We start from the raw sequence: 16,345 nt of genomic DNA on the forward strand, positions 1-16,345 counted from the left end.
TTATTTTAAAAACTGCAGTAAGATTCACCGAGGACCTCACACGTGTTGTTTTTCACCTAACAGTTAATGAGCTATAGGTGTTCCTACCTAAATGCACAAGTGGCTCATTAAGTATCAGGACTCACTGAGGTTTTAGAGTCAATACTGAGGTGAGACATGTTGCAGGCCAAAGCAAATGCAGTTGGGAACCTGTTGGGAAATGAACTCTTAACATTTCATAGTAAACAGTTCATATTCTTGTGCCAAACTTATGGTTGCCATTCCACTAATTAAGTCAAACATATCTCATTGAATCTTTTGATTTAAAGAAAGTGTAAACCAGGTTTCTCATGTTTAGGTGTTACCTTTAGCTAACATAATGCATCTCTAGATCTGCCTCGTCAGTCTTAGAATGGTCAGTGTAGCTGCTCTACCAGGTATAACAATCAAGTTTAATATCCAGGCAGCCATAAAAAAGCATTTAAAAGGATTTGTGAAGTTTAACAGAGTTAGAAGTTAGCAGGCAGTTAGCTTGCTAGTTTCCATCTTAAGATGATATACCACGTTGTGACTGAGATTACTAAAACGTACAGCTCTGCATAAATTAAGACAGAAAGACAACTAAACAGCAGCAACGTTTGTAGGGTTACTGAAGTTGGGCTAGCTGGTATATAATGGTGTCAGAGATGGGCAGTAACGTGTAATCCGATTACTTTTTTCAAGTAACGAGTAAAGTAAGGGATTACTATTGCAAAAAGTAATTAGATTACTGTTACCTTCCCGTAAGCACGCTGCGTTACTGCATTACTAAACTGTGATTTCGTTTGCAAGAGTGTCTCATGACAGTGACGTAAGCGAGTGCGACGTTCTTGACAACAGCTGTGTGCAGATCAACAGTGGATCATATATCGAGTGCAGGAGAGAGTATGAGCGTGCAGCGTTTAAAGCGTGGAAGTACTGACCTTACTTTGAGTTTGATTCCGTAAAAAGTGACAAAAACATTAGTGTCCGCTGTTCACTGTGTGGGAAGAAAACTTCGTTTTACAGCAAAAAATCCCTAAACTCTGAGTGAGCACCGACAGTACGCTGCCACGGGAATGTGACATTCACGGAGAAACTGCTGGACTTCTTTAAGTTGCTTGAAGACGTTTCACCTCTCATCCGAGAAGCTTCTTCAGTTCTAAGGTCAAATGGCGGAGAGTTCCAGATTTAAACTCAGTGGGAGTTTCCCCCCAAAGAGGGACAAAGGACCCCCTGATGATCCTCTACCTAATCACATGAGCCAAGGTGTGAAAACAGGTGTGGGTCTCAATCAGCCAGGGTTTCGGGTGAGCTCACCCAAAACGTCTTCAAGCAACTTAAAGAAGTCCAGACGCTTTTCTTTCCAAGCTCCTTAGACTTTAAATGTTAAACAAATTTCTTCCAGTCAGAGAATGGTGCATATAATTTAATTTTTGCTTGACGCATAAAGTTAAAAGATTAAAACTAATAAAACAAGTTTTAAAAAGAGACCTTTTCATTTGATTACATTTTATATGATGGAGTATGCAGAAAAAGTAGAACTGGGCTGAAAGATCTATCGCTTTATTACCTATTCAGGTTGTAAATCATGTTTCTTTTAAAGTAACTAAGTAGCTAATTACTTTTGAAAATAAGTAATCAGTAAAGTAACGGGATTACCTTTGGGGGAAGTAATTAGTTACTGATTACCTTTTTCAAGTAACTTGACCAACACTGAATGGTGTGCTACGTGCTGGCTAGCTACAAAGCTATGGTTAGCATAATATAAACACATTAGCACAGTGAAGCTGGTGGATGAACACTAACTTTTTCCCCTCAATAAAAGTTAATGTAAGAGTCCCTGCTGAGCAGATGATCCATCCCCAGCATGAGGTTAGTCATTAGCACACTGCTGCATTGTCTGGATGACTCGCTGTGAAAAACTCCTGATCCTCAGCTTCATGTGCACAAATCTTAGTTAGCCTCAGAGCGTTTCTTTTCTGAACCGTTCAAATATTTGGTGTCTGGCAAACCATGAGACGACTGATAATAAAAACCCAGAGAGGCCACAACGATCACTGACTATTTTTTAAGGGCTTGTTAAAATTAAATAGAACAAGATACATAGCATAAAACACGTTAAAAAGACAACCGCCTTAATGAACACAGTGCAGTTTGTACCTAGAAGCAGGGCTCGTACGTCATCACTTAACAACCAGAAACCTATTTTGACCAAAAAAGAAACTTTGAGTAATTTCTTTTGGTTAGGCAATATAGCTTATAATCCATTAAGCTAATGTAATGATTCTTCAAATGCAAGACTATATAACCTTAAATTGGGGGAGGGCCACACCCCCGTTTTCTTCATGCTAATTCTAGTTTTCTTCTTGTCCCAAATGAAATCTTTAACAAAATGAAGTCGTATGCTGCTACAGGGATTGAATTAAGAGTGATTCATGTGTATTAGATGAGTAAGCAGCCTCATGTTGTCTACCGCAGGCCTGAACTTAACGAAGCCTACTTGCTCTTCACCTATGTTCTGGTTTAGGGGCCAGTGAGCAATTGAGTGTGTCCCACTTTGAACTCACTACCCATAATGCCGAGTTCCTGAGAAATTATTCACTCCACCTCCTGAGCCATGTACCTTCTTTCTTCTTTGCCGTCTTTCAGCCCCACCATTCTCACATTAGTCCTCTGGCTCCAGTTCTCCAAATCCTCCACCCATGCCCAGAATGTTACCAATTTCTTGTCACACTTCTCCGCACATTTCTCCACCCGAGCATTTACATCTTCAACATCGGACACTCATTGTTCCACTTCGCCCAGCAGTCTTATTTGAATATTTTCTACTGAGTCTTTAAACTCAGTAGGTTGCTTGATCGAAATAACAGATGCAGCCATCACTACCTATCAGGTACGAACTAATACAGCAATGACTGAGGATGAGCTCTAACAGATCCAGTATCCTACATCATAGATATAAGTTTACTACAAAACTGCTAACTACCAGTTTTAGCCTGCAGATGTTTAAACTGTCCAGAGTTCTCACACAGATGTTGAATTACTATTATTACCAATTATTTGCTATAAAAGACATTTCAGAATATCAATGAATCAGAGTTTAACAACATAACATATTAAGATACTTGATATAATTCAGGATAATATCAAGTAATTTAGAATTAAAAAGATGTTACCCTGAATTTAACATCATAACAAGCTGCTCAATCAGCTCTGTGCTGGCATTACTTACTGTTTTAGACCCGTATGAATGTAACCTGGATTTATTGATTAGATATGTGCATTAAAGAGCAGATGAAATGTGCACCTAGTAAGTGTTTTCCAGGAAGGAGAAAGATTTGATAGCTGTAAAACTCACTAAATACTTGAAATTACTGAAATGTGAAAGTAATTATATCATGCAGCAAAATAAAGACTACAAACGAATAGTTTGATGTTTACGTTTGTACACCAGCATCAGTTTTATCCAGGACACCTAGAAGTTTCTGTAAGTGTACCACTGAGGAGGGTTAATGAATGGGAGCTTGTATTTATTGGAAGATGCCATGAACTCAGGGTCACTGCTTCCTGAACACTTTTAAACAGCTATTTCTAAGGACTTCAGTGTAATGAAGTCTTTACACAAATGTTTTCACATATTTGTAAGCTTGTAAATCTGATTTTTGTTCATACTGTGGGTCAAAGAGGAGAACGTCCTTTCAGAACCCACAAATTGGCTCATTATTACTGTTTGCAGGAACAAATCTCTTCAGCTTCAATTAAATTCACTTTTTGTAAAATCTGGGAGTTTATTTGTGAGTACTTGGCATGTTCTGTACTAAAGTGTCATAAGTTTAGTTTTCTTACAGAGTCCACAGAGCAGCCAACATGCCGTGTAGATAAAATGCCGTTACTGGACTCTCAGTCCTGTCAGTGCAAAAAATCACTCGTGTATATTTTTACTGTTGTTGGTCTAAAGCTGCATTTCTGATTTGGTGAGTTTTGGTATTTGCCCCTGTGGCCCGTCATGACCGCGGGCGTCTTAAACTTTGCAAAGCTGACTCCTTTTGCAAAGCTGACCGAACTGACAGGAGAATACCGCAGAGAAGGAGCGAGGAGGAGTACGGAAGCATGGCGTGCCGTTTTGACAGGCAGCTGACATACCTCTGATCTCCAACCACGCCTCTGTAGCCCTGGAGACGCTCCCGAGCACTCCCTGAACGGCAAACAGAACATGGACCAGTCACGCAGACATTCAGTGAGGTGTAAAAACCACTGCCTTCAAATATCGGTTGGATATTGGACGTCTGAAGGACGGGAGCTGCTCGTGATCTGAGTGTGAGAGAAAGCTGAGAATATCTGGCTTTTGCAGATTTGATCAAAAACACAAACGACTGCATAGCAAACACGGCAAGTTAGAAGCAGAGTTGGAGTAAATGCTACTTGTTTTATATGCAGTTAGTTGGCTGTCATAGTTTATATAACACATTATATCCAGATTTGTTACAGATTATAATCAACTGAGTAGTTTTTCCTCTCAAAATATAAATAACAGTCACGTAGTCCTTCAAATTAAAGTCATATTTGTCTTTTTTGTTAAAGGAATGGCCTGTTTTTAAGAACAAATGTTACCCAATTACCTTTTCCTACGGTGATGTTACCTTTCCCACTTGTTTCCAGAAAGCCACGGCAAAACACACACGTGTAACTTTTAACATGCAGAAAGTTCTGAACGTGAGCAGAAATCTTACAGAAACGTAATTTAATTTCCTGTTTCTGTTTACACAAACATGTTACTGCCCCGAACAAAATGCACAAAACCCGCCTGATGTGGACGAAATGTGAACTCGATAAACTGACTCACAGGAGTAAATCCTGCCGATGTGTGGTGGTTCAGTCTGGATAACAACAGAAAAGTTGAGGACGGTCATTGTTCCGAACGTACCCTAAATTTCCATCTGCTGCCTGATTTTTGTCTTTTCCTTTACATAAATGAAAAACTAAAGAAAACTTATGGATGAAATTAAGCATCTGCTGCTCAAAATGTGATAACAACAGTGCGTCCACACAAAACCTACAGCCATGTACTTTCATAAACTTTTCAAAGCAGTTCAACGAGTGTTGTTAACTTTATTATCATATATAAATCTGAAATTTGATGTCCGCTACTAGACCTTAAGTCTAACTCTTCATTATGCACATTTTCAGTTGGAGTCTGACGCAGTGAGGTGACCTGATAGTAAAATCTCTAAACCCCAGATCAGCCTTTTTTCTGGTGAGCAGTGATTCTGTTTGTTCCAGGTCAAAGCTTTAGTGTCGAGACAAGTGTAAACACCCAAACACAAACGGTCCACCGAGCACGTAACCTCACCGTGCATAGTTCCTCTCTGCCGCCACACATACACTGTCCGGTTTCCTGCCGCAAGCCAGGCGGAGTCATCCTAATCAGACACTCCAATCTTATCAGGGCCCAGAGGAGCCAAATCACAACTTCCTCTGAGACAAAGTCATTTGGAAAGGGAAGAGGCCTCTGCCTGCTACTCAAACAGGAGCGCAGCAGATACCATCGCTTACGTAAATACAGAGCCGAGTAGAGTGGGGACCGGGGTCTTTCATCAAACCTGCGAGACCAGTTTAAAATACATTGTTGCTTCTTGACAGGTGTGGAATGTGTCGTTCTTCACTGGACTCATAATTCATGTGAAAATCAGGTCAGAAATGAGTCGGGTCTATTCTTCCACCCACAGCTCCTCTGGTGCTAGAAGGCGCTGGGATGTGTTCTTTGAATCACTGACGGAAATCATGAATGTTAAAAGTGCGCTCGGTAATATCACTGATACATGAATTAGAATAACACTGCATGTTATTCTAATTTAGCTAGAGATGAGACGTACTTTATTTAGTGCGTGACGGCAGCCAAAAAATGAACAAACACCAAAGAAGCAGCTCCAATCAAAACTGAGATAAAATGCTTAATGATTAGCTTAATAAGAAAAATCTAACAAATAAACATGCATGCTGTGGTATGAGACGGGAAGGACTTCCTGTTTAAATCAGCAGTTTATGATCACCATAAGCATTCTGTCTGAAGGCCACCAGATGGCGATATCTGTGGTTCCAAAAACATTTCTGGTCCCTTTGAGGTGTTGCAGACATGTGACCACCCACCATGTAACATGTGAAAATCACTGTTCTCAGTGTAGGGTCAAGTGAACATGGTGCCAGTCACACAGGCCTAGAGACTGATCTGCAACCATCTGGCAACCACAGCTCAGGATGGAGGAATGTGTATTTCCCAGCTAGTTGGCATTGTTTTGGTTGCTAGCATATTCTTGCAGCTATTCTCTGAGCTGTAGTGAAACCTGAAAATTGCAAAGCAAACCAAAAAATAAAGACACTTTTCCCTGAATGTAAAATGTTTGCCCTTTAAAACATGTTAGCTGCAGCACAAAGGTGAAACTTTGACTTTAGCGAGTATTTGCAGACAGAGATAAACTCTACAGCCAACTGTGGCAACCTGCTAGCAACCAAAGCATGATTGCTAAGAGGTTTTTAGTGCAGCAAACGTCTTTGATTCTGATTTTACTCAGCAAATGTCACCAATTTCCAGCAACCAATGACAACCAGCCGGGGAATACACATTTTACCCAAGCAACCAATGGTTGTATCACCATCATCCAATATGGCGGATAACTCTTGAGCAATGTGTGCATGACATATCCATTTCCCATCCAGTCATATGGATGACCTCTATTCTGTCATCATAATGATATTCGTGCATTTTCACAGCACATATAGACATACAGACCAAGTGTGGTGGAAATGGTATGGAAGACAGAAAACTGAATCAGTACATTAGAGCTTTCTCTCTCCACGTAGAAAAACTGCTAATTGTCTCTTTGCCAGAACTGAACAAGCTTTTCCTTATTTTATCACCTCTAAGACATCAGTAGCAAAATAGCCTTTTATGGGCTGCTGCCTTTTAGAGTCTCTAAGTTTCAAAGCACAGTTCAAACATCTAACTACACTGCAGCACACAATAAATCATAGGAAATCAGCCTTTAATTCAAAGTCGACTGACCTCTGTTATTTCCACTACCCCTAACAGTTACCAGTGATTTACAGGCCCAACAAGCAACAGTTCCTGAAAGTTCTCGGTTCTGCCTCCAAATTCCTGTTAACCTGCACTTCCACAGCTGTTTACAGTGCTGCTTACTGACAGAAATCCCACCTTTAGTGCAGCGTCTGTCCCTCTGTGATTTCAGTTAAACTGTTAGATAATTACAATAATAACAATTGTACGTTTTTTCCCACTAAGGCTGTAACCTCAAACATTTCCTGCAGGAGCTGTGAGCCCCTGTAGCCTTTAAGTAGGCAATAAGAACCTCTTTAAAGTGGGAAACTGGTTTAAATGACAACTTCTTTAATCTTGTGAGCCCAGAGGTTGCAAAGTGACAGGCTGTGATTTTTTTTCTTCTGTGCTGTAATGGTTGGAGTGAGAGAAAAAGCAGTTCGGAGCTCTGGTAGCTCCACATATCCCTGGATTTACAGCTCCTGCTGTAGATGTCAGACAGCCGCTTGACAAGCACTTGATCCCTTTCCTGTCTTGAATGTCACATCTCCATCAAGACGCCAGAAAACGGGCTCAGCATCTTACTATCCCAGGGTCAACATAAACATGCTAATTTGACTACATTTTACCATTCAGCCTGTTCCTTTCATTCTGTCTCCCCCTTCTGTCATTCTGAAGGTTTAATATCCGCCTGTGTTTTCATATCGGGACCATCTGCTGTTCCTCTGACCGGGGGGGAGGGAGACCACATCATAAGCCAAGTTTCCATCCTGCTGTCAAGCAAATTTTAGTCAAAGTTTTGAAAAGTCACATATAGTAAAATGAGAATTAGATGCCTTTTCTTCATGTCAGCTGAAGTGAATAAGTAGGCAGTAAAAAAAACCCAACCAGCAGACAAGAAGTGTTAGAAGAACGAATCCGTCATGGCCAAACGGCTCCTGTTTGTTCTTTAGTGAAGACTAATGTCGGCCATATTTCATGCTGTCTGAATATGAAAACAAGAAATGCCCTTGGCAGTATTCTGACTGCTAACTGCGACGGGCCTCTTCTGCGTGGAGAGAGAGCAGGTTTAACGTTTCAGGGGGAGTTGTGGTGGACAAATATTTTGAGAAATCCAAATCCTCCTCCTGAGCCGCACAGGCAGACTGACAAAATGGTTTCTGTCGCTGCTTGTTGTAAACATCCTGGATCAACTAAACGTATTCCATGCTTCCAATCACAGTTTTCCACACAAATACCGGACGGCAGCTGAAATTAATTGATATTCTGGTGTGTGCATCTTTCATGTTGTTTTGAAGTGGGGAGGAAATGTGTTGAAGTATGCACGCCTGTTTCTATTCCTGTTTCTCATCTAAGTGTGTGAACAGGGAAGAGCATTACTGTGTCAAGTGTACTTTACTGTGTGTGTGTTCTTTTTAAGGCGTTTTGATAAAATGGTCACTTAAACAAACAGACTTTAATTTAACCCCACCATCCTCAGTGTTACTCTATAGAGCTGCAATAGCCACAAATATTTTTTAGAGGTATGAATTTAAAATAAACATGCGTGGAATCTTATAGCAAATGTAGAAGATTTATGCTGCTTGGCAATATTTTCCGTGTTGCAGAGTTATGACAAATCTATATTTTGGGGCCGTTTATATTTATGAGTGCTTATTCCCCATTTTATAAGTTGACTTACAGATGAGGGTTAGCACTGCTAGCAGCTGTATTGACAATTTATAGCATGCCCCAAAGTAAACAGAGTTTTGGTGGGAATAAAACAAAACTAAAGCTGAAAGGTTTTACATTTGCACTTTTGCATTGTGTATAAATATTTATAAAGCAATTCAAGAAGAAAAAAGTTAGCTAGGCAACACTGCTAATGACTTAATCAGAAATGTGGCACTTACACCTATATAATTAGGAAACTACTTAAAATGTGTAAATTATTAAATATCATAATGTTATATTGTGTTTGTTTTAATGCTGCTAGCTATTGCTAGTACTAGCTAACATGATAGCTAAATCTATTCGATTCCTACTACGTGTTAGTAAAAAGAGTGCAAAAATGTTTTTATCCTTTTACAAAAGTAATGCGTTTTGAGACTCTTGACTAGCTCATTAGTTTTACACTAAAGGGGATTTGTTGTGTTTATTTGCAAACCTACAGACATTCACTGAACTAGCTTAACTGTCCTTGTTTTAAAGCTAACTATTTTGGAGGACACATTGTGTTGCTAATGACCTTCTCTGATGTCAAGGTTTTCTGTGAGACTGCTGAAAATTACCTTTTAAGGCAAAGACATGTTAATTCTTGGTTGTGATATTAGCTACTAATAGCTAATGCTACTAGTCGTATGCTGCTAGCCCACACTAAATGAATCTGTCATGTCGTTTGCAAAACTCGCTTATTTTTAACTAGCTAAACTGTGTTTTACCATATTAAATATTTGCAATAGCACATTGTGCTGCTAAGTAATATTTATCATTTAGAACCCATTATATTTTGGTATCTGATAATATTAAATCAACACACTTAATGTCACTGGCAGCTCATTTATTAGAGTTAGTACAACCTGTGCCTAATCTGGGCTACTTTTGGCACTGATGGCTCACTTAAACAATGTTGTGTTGACCAAATGAGCAGAAAGTAATGAGGTGGTTCTAGCATGGGTTGCAGGAAGTTTAATGTGGACTGGATGTAGCCTAAACATTATGAGCCAGCCTTGAGAAGTGTTATTTGAGCCAGATGTGGCCCAAACACCTGACAGCTGGTCCATATACGACTTGTGACTGGTTTTAGGCAACCAGAATCACCCTGTGTCACGACTGCCAATTAAAACCAGACGTATTTATATGTGGGATATGGAAAGCTTAAATCAAAGATGCACACACTCCAGATGTATTATGCTGAAATATCTGTGAAGTTCAAGCTTTGTCATGGTTTGAATAGAAAATGAGAAGTGTGTGAGAGCTGGTGTGTTGATGAGCCCAGCCATAGCAGCGAGTCTCAGAGGGAGAAGGTGACAGATGGCAAGAAGTTGAAGAGGAGGAACCTCTTTTCCCCGCTCTCTCAAGAACCCCCATCCCCACTCTTAGCCAATTAGCAGTGATTAAAACGGCCTCTTCCAGGAGTCACAGTTAATTAATAGCCTGAACGTGCTTCCAGTTCTTCTCCCTTCATGTTCTTTTTTTTGCTTCCAAATGCAGATGTAATTAAACTTCATAAACAGACAGCTGATTAAGTGCAAATATTTGCCCTCTTAAAGCGGGCGGAGCATGAAATGATTATAATTGAATCAAATGTTGTTTTCTTTTCTCTGTGTTTGCAGAGATTGAAGCCAAGGAGGCCTGTGATTGGCTGCGAGCGGCCGGCTTCCCTCAGTATGCGCAGTTATTCAAAGGTAAATATGAGACTGTTCAGTCAACTCCAAGATACCAGAGCGTAACCCCAGACGCCGTCTTATTGTGCCATTCGTCTTGTCTGTGTTTCAGACTGCAGATTCCCCATTGACATCGAGTGGGTGAAGCGCGATCACCACTTCCTGGATAAGGATGCACTCGAGTCGCTCTGCAGGTAACGAATGCCAAGCGGGAGCGTAATGCAATATTATGGACAACTTTCAGCAAGTTAATAAAACTTTAAAGTCAGCAGCAAACTTCTTAAGTATTTTTCGATCAGATTCTAACAGACCAAAAAAGTTCCCAGAGGATTTTCAAGATCGATGCATTTCAATTTCTTCGTACAAATACAAATTTTGGTACAAAAAAATCCCTGTTCACTCCTCTAAGCACTCTGGATCAGATAGTTGTTGTTTTTTTTACTCTGGGACTATATGATGTCAGAGAGAAAGAATAGTTAAGTAATAATATGAAGCTATGGAGCTGAAAATGACTATAATACATGCAGTTTAATGTTTCAGTATCCTGCACTCATTTACAGGCAGGTCCAGTACTACTACAACTTTAATGGGCGTAGCATTTTTGTAATTTATATCATCATTATTATTGTTGCTGGATTTTAATTTTCTTAATTTTCAGATTCAGTTTGGAAGATGAAGACTAATTGTTTTTCAAAACTCGCCTGACTCTCTCTTCTCCAAAGAGCCCAAGGTTTTGTTTTTTTTTTTGACCTCGCAGTCTTTGAGCTGCAACTGACTAAATATGGAGTGAAAATAAAAACAACAGCCTAAGGTTTACAAGAGTGATCGAGGGTTTTTTACACTGAGCACAAACACTCCAACAACAGTGTGATCTGTGCCTGATTAGATGTTATTCAGGAGAAGCTGGATGTTTGGTGCCTTGCTAAAGGGCTAAACTGTGCTGGCAAAGACAGAGTTCTTTCTTCACGTTCATGCTCCTGGTTTGGACATTAAACTTGCTGCCTCGTGATCCCAGAGTCATATTTTAAATCAGATTTTCAGGTTTGAACCACAGGTCTTTAGTTTCGTAGAAACTGTACTGAAGGTATTGATAAACAAGTACGAGCTACAGTGTGCCATTTAACCTCCATTCACTCTTCTTCCTCTTCCTCTTCCAGGAGGTTAATCACTTTAAACAAATGCGTGGAAATGAGGCTGGAGCTGCGGAGATCAAAACGCAGGGTGAGTCCTGAGAGTGAGCAGCGAGTAACTTGAAGTACAGGTTTGCTGTTAAAAACAGGCCATAGTTGTGTGTTTGTGTGGTTTTCAAACATTTTATGGGTTTGTCTGAATGGGCCATCATCATCTTCTTCTTCTAGGGAGATGACAGTGGTGAGGAAGACTTCTGTGCCATCAGCCCCAACTGGACCTACGACAAGCGGACCCAACAATGGCGACGCCTGGACTCCGCCGTGGATATCCTCCGACTGTCCCCCAACTCGCCTGATGTGTCGACATGCGATGACCACCATGATATCTGCTCCATCCACAGCTGCAGCAGCACTGAGAGCGAAGGCCACGAAGAACACCAAAAGAGACTGCGAGAGCCGACTGATGGCTCCACCGTCACCACCGCAAGCACCCCAGATGACCTGGAGAACAGCAGGAGCTCGTCCCGCTGCTCGTCCTCGAACAAGACCCCGTCCCTGGATACTTCTCTCAGTGGACCCCCCTCCCCCGGTGGAGGATCCTCCAGTATGAGTCTCGAAGCCGAGAGCTGCTACCCCGAGAAACCACCCAGGAGGAAGTGCACCACATTGCTGAGGAAGATGGAGAAACTGAGGCTCAAGGGGGTATCAGGTGAAAGCAGCAGCAGGGGTCGGGCCCGGCGTGTTATAAGCAGGCCTCTTCTCGTCCAAGACGAAGAGAGGATGGAGGGGCTCCACTGCACGTCAAGGTGAGGCTGTCCATCCTACCCAGCGTTGACTCCAGCATCATTAACCCTATGTGTCTTTAACTTGTACCACCCTGATTGTATCCAGTCTGCAGGATCAGCCCAGCAGTCATGCTTCTTCGTCGCCCTCGTCTCCTCACACCATCAGCAGCAGCAGCAGCAGCAGCAGTAACAGCCACTCAGAGAGCAGCAGCACAGTCAGCACGCCCAGCCCGGTCACTCGGGTGAGGAGCAACTGCAAACGATCCAGCAACAACGTCGTGGTTGGCGGTGGGACGAACCACACAGGACCAGAGGTCAGAGCATGGACAAGATTCCTCCAGACCTTTTATTTCATCTAATCCTAACCTTTTAACCTTGACCTATATAGACCTGTATAGTGACTGACTCTGTTTCATGTATTAAATCCTTTTTGTTTCCCGTTTCTGAATGGATTGTGATGTAACCTAAAACATTAGACCGTTCCCATCTGTCTTACTTACCAACAGCAAAGGTTTCTTCTTTATTCGCTGACTCCAATGTTCTCGTTATTTCTAGGACTACAAGAACCAAATCAACAACAACAATAACAACAGCCACCAGAACATGGTCTTCACGATCCCCCACGGACACAAACCAGGGACCTTTCCCGCCTCCCTCACGCACAAACACGCCAACCTATTACCCATCAGCTATGACACCTCCGTGAACTGGAGGACTGGGAGTTTCCACGGTTATCGGACGCGTCAGCCAAGATGCCATGGGATTTCTTCTCTGGCGACCGGGAGCATCTCATCCTGCGACGTTCCGAGCCCACTGCCTGTGCTCGATTACCGGTTGAGCGTCTATGACAATGTGCCTGACCACCGCCAGCTGTCTGAAAGTGAAGGCGGCAGCGGTGGAAGCGCCAGCGATGCAGACCGGATGAGTGAGTCGGAGGTGGGTTAAATCACGGTTACGGTATTTTTATTTTATACAATAAATAAGTACTCTATATAATATTACACTGACGTTCTTCTTTGATGGGGAATAAGGTTATAATAATATCCTTAATATGATGCCAAACCACCTTGTTGTTCAATTTATGTTTGTTCAGCCAATCAGAAGAAAATTGACATAAAGCGAAGGGGAAGGAAGAAACTGCATCTTATTCAGACAGAGGATGAACTGTCGACCCAGAATGACACAAAGGAGGATTATTTTGAAGCTTGACTCATACAAAGCCAGTGTAGAAGAGTCCAAGAAATAAATGTGGAGTTGGAAATGAGCATAATGCATCCACCTTTCAGTGTTTTCTGTATTGCTGTTTTTGGACTCCTAAATGGGACTGTATGCCCTTACAGGTGGAGACATAAGTTTCAAAATGACATATTAAGCCAAATAGTAATATGTAGAAAATAAGGACATCATTTATTTTTTACTATATTGTGTTTTCATAGAAAAAAAGCTTTAAAATTAAACCTTCAAATGAAATTTAAAACGGGTAAAAACAGGAGGAGGCGCCCTCTCAGTTCCCCTTTGGCTCTGCTGCAGTTCTGCAAAAAAGTACAAAATCTCCAATCAAAGTATATAATATTGTTGTTAATGTAATGGATTATATTAATTCTGCTAAGCTAAGCTTTGGTATCAAGTTGTAAACTAATCTGACAAAATCTAGAAGTCATGTAAAAGTAGATAAGAAATATTACTGAATTAATTAGAAAATGGCTTTTTATTTCTGCTCCATGAGTGTGGGAAAAATCCCAAAATTAAACCCTTAATATTACAAAATCTGCTAACTTACAAAAAGGAGAGAGATAGAGAAGTCATACAGCAGAATAATGTTTGCATGATATTTTCATTATTTGTGATTTTTGCAGATCCCACAGTGTGCCTTCAAAGCTCCAACAATGATGCTGCAGAAGATGCATTTAACTGAGTCTCGTATCAGCTGTAATCCAGCAATCTCTGCTATTAAAGCTGCTGTAAAATGCTTAAAACATGTGCAAACCTCTTTGCAACCTGACTCCAGCCCAGTTAAATCTACATCTGCTGTTAGTGATGCCTGACCTGTTATAAATGAGGGTCTCCATGTCGCTTTCCCTTCTTTATACTTCCTGTTTGTGATGGGTGGAGAAGGTGTAAACAATGTACTTTTTGCTGTAGTCACCCCAACCAAACTGATTTAAAAGAATAAAGCACTCTGCTTGGTTCCAGCCAGGTGTTCTTTCCATTACTGTACCTTTTGTCTCTTGCTTCAGTTCCTTTGTACATTTTTTATGCATCTGAGGGCCCCACAGTAAACAGGAATATGTGGGCCAAACATTAATTGCCATCTGGGCTCCTTCTTGTTGTTCACCTACTAAACAGAACACCAGTTAACTAAGTTATTCTTCTGACCTCGTTATCTCTCTCAGGTGAGCCGAGTGCTGGCAGGTGAGGACGTTTTCTCAGCTCTGGACAGCGTTTTGGAGAAAATCAGTGATCTCCAGCAACTGGTGTCCTCCTGGTCTGAAAACCTGTCTGAAGATGACAGTCAAAGAACCTCCTCCTCTTCCTGCTCTCAGGACTCACCTGCTCACGGCTCCTCTGCTGCCTCCCCCTGCCCCTCCTCGCCCCGCCATATCAACCTGGAGGTGCAGCTTTCAGAGGAGGAGGAGGAGGCTGAGAACTGTGAGAAGGTTACCTTGGAGTCGAACGCCGTATTACGACGGAGAAAGAGCAGGTGAGTGTAACGTGATTCAACATTTCACAAGCTATATAACTCAAAGTGTTTCACAGGTGTTGGTAAAAACTGATCAGGGTCGTTTAAAAAAAGACAAATTCAGGCTGTACAGACATTACTGGATGCTTGGAGAAGCCCTGGACACAGTGAGTGTAAGCCAAGTGTTAATAATGACAGTTATGGGGATTTACTCCCTCAGGCATCGACCAAAGTAAGAGTGAATTTAATGTCAGGCACTAAAGATAAAAGCAGCAACCTCATGCTGCATATTTGTTTTCAGCTATAGCGCAATAAAAAGTTATGAAGCCTTTCAGGTAATGCAAAGTAAGCCATACTATTAGTGTATTTGCTCACGGGCACTGCTTCTTTCTCCTGTACCCGTAACAATGTGGGTGTGTGCACTGTTGCTGCAAACTAGTGTGTTTTTTACACCACTAAAATATCCCATTACTGGATACACCTGTCAGCCTATTCAGCTTTTTCCTATTTTCTGTCATATATATCTGGTTCCACGGGTGGATGTTCACATTAAGCACAGCCAAATTTTAAGGTTTCATAATGGTAATGAACTTTGAAGAGCTGAAGTAACGACCTCATTTTTTTCTGGATAATTTCTTTCTGACATCAAAGCTCAAAAAAAGATTTCTCGCCAGGTCTAAGCGAAAATTTGGAGTTATCTCAAAATTGTGGGATATTTCAAGATTGTGCGTTATTTTGTGTCACTTACTTAAAAGTAGGTGAAACCTTTCATAGAACAAACTGAAAGTTTCAAGTCAATAAACCAAAATTTCTGAATGAGAGGCGGGAAACCTAAAACACAAACACGTGATTTCTTCCTTAGAGGATACACTCCTTTGACTTAGTGCCATACTCAGGAGTTCGGTGCTGTACATTTTGATTGTGACTTTGCCTTACAATCAAGTGCATTTATTCAAGTGATTTATAGAATTAACCTCCAGTCATTTATTTTTGGACATATATGCAGTTGATTATGATTTTGCGGCTGTTTTGTTTTCTATACATAGATAATAATCTAGAAAATCGGTCTGTGCTTCCCACCCGACCCTTGGAGTATTGATAGCTGTAATATTTTTGATGAAGCCTTGGTATTATATATTTCCAGAGTTAAAGGCCCAAATCTGATGCTTTTTAAAAAGAAAAAAATGTAAATAGGACTGTAGTAGCAAATAGTTTGGACCCAGAAGGAATCAGAACTAGAAGATGGGCCTGTAATATAAATATAGGTTAAAATAAGACTTTTATTATGTTCTAGCTGTTTTGAGCCTGACCCTTGTAAGTTTACCCAGAAAGCT

At 41.0% G+C, this 16,345-nt stretch overlaps 1 protein-coding gene across 4 annotated transcripts in view; it reads left to right on the plus strand.

Annotated features, from left to right (window-relative positions):
• Nucleotides 1-16,345, plus strand: part of LOC113031085 (rho GTPase-activating protein 7) — a 122,545-nt gene that overhangs the window by 90,389 nt on the left and 15,811 nt on the right. For all 4 annotated transcript variants that reach the window (XM_026182968.2, XM_026182967.2, XM_080307344.1 and 1 more), the window contains exons 2-8: nt 10,366-10,437; nt 10,529-10,610; nt 11,574-11,637; nt 11,775-12,352; nt 12,438-12,645; nt 12,887-13,267; nt 14,725-15,032. In XM_026182968.2, coding sequence (XP_026038753.1) covers nt 10,366-10,437; nt 10,529-10,610; nt 11,574-11,637; nt 11,775-12,352; nt 12,438-12,645; nt 12,887-13,267; nt 14,725-15,032 — 1,693 coding nt within the window. The remainder of the gene's footprint in view (nt 1-10,365; nt 10,438-10,528; nt 10,611-11,573; nt 11,638-11,774; nt 12,353-12,437; nt 12,646-12,886; nt 13,268-14,724; nt 15,033-16,345) is intronic.

Source organism: Astatotilapia calliptera, chromosome 10 (genome assembly GCF_964374335.1).
Source record: "Astatotilapia calliptera chromosome 10, fAstCal68.1, whole genome shotgun sequence".
In the NCBI taxonomy this organism is placed as follows: Eukaryota; Metazoa; Chordata; class Actinopteri; order Cichliformes; family Cichlidae; genus Astatotilapia; species Astatotilapia calliptera.